The sequence below is a fragment of the Sinocyclocheilus rhinocerous genome, unplaced genomic scaffold (assembly GCF_001515625.1).
Source record: "Sinocyclocheilus rhinocerous isolate Xijiao unplaced genomic scaffold, SAMN03320098_v1.1 scaffold1488, whole genome shotgun sequence".
NCBI lineage: Eukaryota > Metazoa > Chordata > Actinopteri > Cypriniformes > Cyprinidae > Sinocyclocheilus > Sinocyclocheilus rhinocerous.
Window position 1 is genome coordinate 1,296,166 of NW_015633542.1, and position 6,832 is coordinate 1,302,997.

At 36.7% G+C, this 6,832-nt stretch overlaps 1 protein-coding gene across 2 annotated transcripts in view; it reads right to left on the reverse strand.

Annotated features, from left to right (window-relative positions):
• Positions 1 to 6,832, reverse strand: part of mybphb (myosin binding protein Hb) — a 16,991-nt gene that overhangs the window by 1,075 nt on the left and 9,084 nt on the right. For both annotated transcript variants that reach the window (XM_016557971.1, XM_016557972.1), the window contains 4 exons: positions 6,192 to 6,351; positions 4,931 to 5,067; positions 2,801 to 2,987; positions 1,396 to 1,450 (listed from right to left, as the gene is read on the reverse strand). In XM_016557971.1, coding sequence (XP_016413457.1) covers positions 1,419 to 1,450; positions 2,801 to 2,987; positions 4,931 to 5,067; positions 6,192 to 6,351 — 516 coding nt within the window. In that variant the 3' untranslated portion in view covers positions 1,396 to 1,418. The remainder of the gene's footprint in view (positions 1 to 1,395; positions 1,451 to 2,800; positions 2,988 to 4,930; positions 5,068 to 6,191; positions 6,352 to 6,832) is intronic.

Consider the following 6,832-nt stretch of genomic DNA (forward strand, 5'->3'; position numbering starts at 1 on the left):
GACAGGTGTCTTGTCAAGACCCAAATAGATAGAGAACCAAATCTTTTTGGCAATCCAAAGCTCCTTCTCCAAAGCAAAAACTCAAAACTGTTCTTTTGTGGTACATTATTTGTGACAATAAGGACAATAAGGAGTTGAACATCAACATGCTGAGAGATGTAAAAAAGTGCAGAGAAAATATACTCAAGTTTAAGTATTATGCTAATTAATTACTTCTTTAAATTTCATTTTATATATATATATTTTTTTGCCATATCAAAGTCTATATTTATGTAAAAATAAATAAATAAATAAATAAAATAAGAATAAAAAAATACAACATACAATGAAATGTCTTACATCTTTGCAAAACCAACTATATTAAATCTTTCATTTTAATATTTGAGAAAAAAAAATAGTAAGGGAATTGTTAAAGGGGTCATATGATGCGATTTCAAGTTTTCCTTTCTCTTTGGAGTGTTACAAGCTGATTGTGCATAGATAAGATCCCTGAAGTTGCAAAGACTAAAGTCTCAAAACCAAAGAGATATTCTTTATCAAAGTTGAGACTCTGCCACGCCCCCCTAAAACGGCTCATTCTAACACGCCCCCACATATCTACCTCACTATGTGGAAATATTTGCAAATATTTGCAATAATGCTGCCCAAATGTGCACGCAAAGAAAGAAGACTTGGTTTCAGTAACCGCAGTTAGTGTTGAAGCAGCATGTCAGGGTCTTTAAAAAAGCATCATATGACCCCTTTAAATATTTGCTAATGCCAAAAACAAACTTCAGTGAAAGAAAAAAGTTTCCACATTATATATAAGGCCTTAGCTGTAGGCCTAAATATAATGAGTAAAATAATTTTTTGCTTTGGAAATGAATAAGAGTTCAAAAGTCTCACCAATGTTGTATTTATTTACTTAAAAATACAGTACTATTATAATTTAAAATAACTGTTTTCTATGTGAATATATTATAAACTGTAATTTATTACTGTGATCAAAGCTGGATTTTCAGCATCATTACTCCAGTCTTCAGTGTCACATGATCTTCAGAAATCATTCTAATATGCTGATTTGCTGCTCAAGAAACATTTCTGATTATTATCAATGTTGAAAACAGTGGTGCTGCTTCATATTTTTGTGTAAACCCTGATGCATTTTATTTCAGGATCCTTAGATGAATAGAAAGTTTAAAAGAACAGCATTTATTTGAAATAGAATTGTACATGTCTTTACTGTCACTTTTGATCAATTTTCTACATCCTTACTGAATGAAAGTATTATTTTTTTTCAAAAAATACTTCCTGACCACAAACTTTTGAACCATAGTGTAATTCTTAAGTACAGCGATGAAGTCAAATTACTCTGGAGCTTTACACCCCTGAACACATCTAAAAATAGAGACTGACCTGTATGAATGTGGGTATTGAACTTATTTCTTATCAGCATCAGCAATCACAGGCTCTGTCGGGAACGAAAGCAAGAATGCAGTTCAGTCCACTGGCTTTCAAAACATTATGTGTGGGATAAATGTCTGTGAAGTTATCACCCAAACAAACATGCATGTTAACCGTCCAGCGACACTTGAGTTTTATCTCAGACATGTTCATCTTCTCTGCTTTCAAGAGACTGTAAATCATTTTACACTAACAATACATCTGTCTGACCCAGTAAAGACATGTGGAGTGATAACTTGACAAACATAAAAACAGGTCTCGGATTGGGTTAAGCATTTGTATTAACATAGCTTAGGATGGATTACACTGATATTAAACGTCAATAAAGCGACGCTCCATTTGATAACTCGGCATGGGAATGATCCCTATCATACAAGCCTGTTTATTACACATTGAAGATCATCTGACTATCATTACAGTATCATCTGATAGACCTAGACATCTATTTTACGCATTTATCTTAAGCTACTTGCCTTTCAATGCTAAATATAAACTCCATGTGTCTGGAAGTGGAATCCATTTGTTTTTATTTATTTCATGAATCCACGATTCAATTTTCTAACATACAGAATTCTTTCCAGCACCAGCAAAATGTTCTTGATTTCATTCATAAATGCATCAGTCAAACATGTCTGCATGATGTTAAATCAATCTAAAAGTGGCCTTGACTAAATCTACACTTACAAAGAGCAGATTCCCTGTTTTTTGCCCATAACCCAATAAAATATGCAATATTTAAATCCTTTAATTCATCTCTGCTAATGGATCATAATTAAATTCAGTCTTTTTAGACCAATGAAATGCCACAACTCTTCTACACTCTTAAAAATAAAGGTGCTTCATGATGCCATAGAATAACTTTTTTTGTCTAAATGGTTCCATAAAGAACCTTTAACATCTGAAGAACCTTTCTGTTTCACAAAAGGTTCTTTGTGGCGAAAGAAGGTTCTTCAGATTATAAAAAGGTAAGAAAGAGATGTTTTTTTAAAGAACCTTTGACTGAATGGTTCTTTGTGGAACCAAAAATGGTCCTTCTATGGCATCGCTTGAAGAACCTTTTGAAGCACCTTTATTTTTAAGAGTGTAGTCATTCATAATTACTTATAGAAAATGATTTCACAGCCATTGCACTCCTAAAGAATAAGTCAAACCCATGAAATATCATGGAGTTGAGCACAATTAGATTAAGCGTTTAGTCTCTATAGAAATTTTCATGACTTTTCTGGGCTTTGAAATCAGTCTTAAAATTCCACTATAGTTAAACGAGACTCATCATGATTGCAATTTCTTTTTTGCATGTTCAAAAAGACCAAAAGCCTAAAAACACACTCAAGTCAATTCTACGATAATCACTCACGTTTAACCTCCAGTTTGCAGGTAACCAAGGCCTCTCCGTGCTCGTTCTTGGCCCTGCAGGTGTAGACGCCACCGTCAAAGTTGCCGGGCTTGCGGATCTCTAGGGAGCAGATGCCCTGGTTGTTGATTTGCCTGAACTTGGGGTCGTCACCAATAATCATCTGATTCTTCATCCACTCGATCTTAGGCTGCAAAGAAGCCAGAAAACACAATAAAAACATCTCATCTGCAGTCTATAACTGGTGAAAAGATGGATGAAGAAACTGCAAAGAGCCATTTCACAAAAATAAATAATGTGAAATGGAGCCTAATGGTTAGAGAGCCGGACTTGTAACCCAAAGGTTGCGGGTTTGAGTCTCGTACCGGCAGGGATTGTAGGTGGGGGGAGTGAATTGTTTTAAGAACTGTTCTCTGAAAGGTTCTTTAGAGAACCAAAAATGGTGGTTTTATGGCATTGCTGCAGAAAAAAAAAAACCCTTTTGGAACATTTTCACATTTTTAAGAGTGGAAGAGAATTGGGAACAATTTTGTTTTGGTGGCTTAATGTGAAAATATTTCATATATGTGATATCTGATAATAAAAACTAGGCATACCAGATAAACTTCTAATGGTACACTTTCCATTGAGCTAAAAGATACACAACAATATAACATGCATTATGTCACATTTCCTTATAAACCCACCAAAGCCATTTTGACTTGGTGCTTGGTGAACATTAATTTTGGACACTTTCACTCATGTGTCTGTCTGATCCCAGTGTCATGGCCTCCTCATATCGGTGTTTGGAAGCTCATCCTGTCATAGTGATGTAGGAATCCCACTTATCCAGCTCACGCTGTCCCCCGTCAAGTTATCGTTCCCCTCTAGAAGCTGCACTATCTCTGGTGGCGGATTCCTATTAAACTGTTGAACAGCTCTTGATGGATTAAGTGATGATTATAGGACAGACTTCATTACAAAATACCCATCAGCACCATCTTTACAATAATTTAACACATTAGTGAATTGCATGAGGCTGGTCTGCTCATAATGATCAATGGATACAGCAGTCAGAGGTCATTTATACCTGGCGGGATTCCGGTGATCAGATCCAAAGTCGACCGCACTGAAAAGCTCCAGCGGCCGTTTTGCGACAAGATCTCTCAAATAACATTGCTACATTGCATTTATAGTGTAAACACTAATTAATTTGTCAGGGACAACCACAGACTAACCTATCAATCCACCAGTGTACTAAAACAAGGGTAGCTTAAATGCAGCTTAAAAAATAACCATCTAATTGTAAAAATGTATACATGCACAAAATGGGACATCTGCAGCATGTTAAGCATGTGCATTGAAGATCAATTCATTTAGATCAAATAAAATAACCATTAGCCTTCTACTTTTATCACTTATTTTAGTTTAACTAGTATGAAACCACTTTTTGGTAGTTAACATGTTTTTTTGTCAACATCAAAGTTTTAGGTTAAAGGTGAAATTTTTTTGCATCCAAAATCGAATACTTCTCTACTATATAGCATGCGAAAAACAGGATGCCAAAAAAAGTAGTATGTCTGAATGCACAGTAAAAAAGGAAAAAAGTACCCGGATAACCTACTATTTCCGCCAACATTCGATGGGACACTTTACTCTGAAAATCACCACTAATTGCTATAGCAACTACCCAGCTAACAAAAATACATTCTAAGAGCGTTTTGCTAACGTTCTCATTAAGTTATGAAAACATTATTTCCGAATGTTCTCTGAATGTTCAAAATATCAATTTTTTTTAATGTTTAATTTTTTTGTTTATGTGAATGTTAGAGACAACATTAAGGGAATGTTTTATTTTATAATTTTGCAAACATTATAGCAATGCTACTTTTGAATGTTCTTTGAACCATCTGAAACTAACAAGTAGTAACATTTAAAAAATGTTAGACAAACATCCAACTAGAATATTTCAGAAACACATTCCATAAACAATGTAGAAATAATGTTTATGTGCTAACATTTTGAGAATGTTATTAAAGACCAGATGACTCTGAATGAACATTCTATTAACATTACTGGAAGAATGTTTTGTTCGGAACTTTGAGAATTTCCAGAACACTGGTCCTGCTTATGGGTGCATGAGAAACCGTGTACCTTAGGGAATCCCCTAACGGAGCAAAGCAGCTTGGCGTTATAGCCAACAGTAGTGCAGCGGTCTGCCAAGGTGGTGGTGAATTTGGGTGCCTGGCTGAAGTCGTGTTCCTTGTACTCTGGAGGCTTGTATTCAATGCCTAAAAACACATCATGAAGATCAGTGAAGTAAGAATAAGAAGAATAACCACTGGATGACTGAAAAACCCTGTAAGACTCTCTCAGTAGGCAAATGCATTCCTGCAGCTCAAACAGCAGAGCATGACGCCAACAATGCGTAACTATTTGTAAATATTTGTAAACTGAATGCAAGCCACATGGGATAAAACCGTCCGCCAAATGCATACTCCTTGGCAATTTGAACATTAAAGCAATTTGAACACATTCAAGCACAAGACGACGCAAATAACTCCATTCAGTGTGTTTTGTGCGCGCAGCACGCATCGTCTTGTGCTTGAACGGACAAATACATGCAAAAGTATGTCAAAATACCCGTCTTGGCAAGTATCCTTGAAAACAGTCAGTTATGTCTTAAGCGAACTTAAACAGTTGAGAAAGAAATCGGATGTGTATCAATATATTAGACCCATGAATTGTGTTTAAAGTGACCGTGCCCATCGGCTCCGATAGCCGATGCTACGGGCATCCTGAGTTCGTGGATCTTTCCCGATCCCGCCCCCTCTCTCCCTCCCACTTTGCTTCCTGTCATTACACTGTCCCATCTAAATAAAGGCAAAAAAAGTGACTGCACTTAATTTACCAGCTGCTGTCACTGTCCTTATTGTTAATACAAAAAAATAAAAAGAATAAAAATAAAAGAAAACCACTCACTGCTCGTGACTGAATAGCTTTAACAATGATTAATCTATATTTAATTCACACAGTGAAGAATATACATGAATGTTATTTTACAATTGATTATTCAGTATCTGTACTTGAACACCTACAAATCTAAAAACCTAAAGCATCTTTAATTTGTATCTTTGTTCTATTTATTTATTTGTGGCTGGCTAGTAGCTTTTGTGGTGATATTAAAATTGGAATCGAGAACTGTAAAATTTAACTGGTATCTAAAATGTTGGCATCACATAAGCTTATTTATTAGAATACAAGATAACATGGGTCAAAAACAACGATAACAACTATTAATATTTTTGTGGTAGGGCCAGTGAAAATTAGCAGACCAAGTAAAAATTTGAACCACTGGTCCGACTGCGCCAGTAGAAAAAAGCCCATATGTACATATGCAGAAAAGCTGGTTCACCTGTCTTCTGGATGGTGGCTGATGTCTTTGTAGCAGTGGCTTCTTCACTGATTCCACACTTGTTCTCAGTGAAGACCCTGAAGATGTAGGTGTTACCCATGATCAGGTCTGAAACAGTGGCATTCATCCTGTGATAATGTTCCAGTACTGTGAACCAGTCCTGTGGGGAGACAGCAGCACAGCTCAGTAAACTCCAGACACATAATTAATTAGATAATTTGGCTGACTAGTGCCACCGAAAGGAACAGCATGAATAAACATAGTTTTCAAAAGAGTTTTACAAACATGCCCCCCCCCTCCGTCAGCCATTGATACAATAAACACATAGTCCCGCCTCCAACTCACGCCACTGGTCAAAGCAGTGTTGTTGTGGAGGACTAGATGGGTCGCTCAAAAAATTCAAATGTGAGCGAATGAAACTTATGGCGCTTTTCCACTGCGTGGTACGACTCGGCTCGGTACGGCTCAGTACGGCACGGCAAGGTTCGGCTCGGCACGGTTTGCGTTTCCACTGCAGTTCAGTACCGCTTTAGAGTGGGCGGGGTTATTCACATGTCGTTATAGTTGCGCCGCCTCTACTGCCACGACTCCTAAAAAAAACTTTTTCATTCCGCGTCGCCCCATCAAGCTCTCGCTGGATC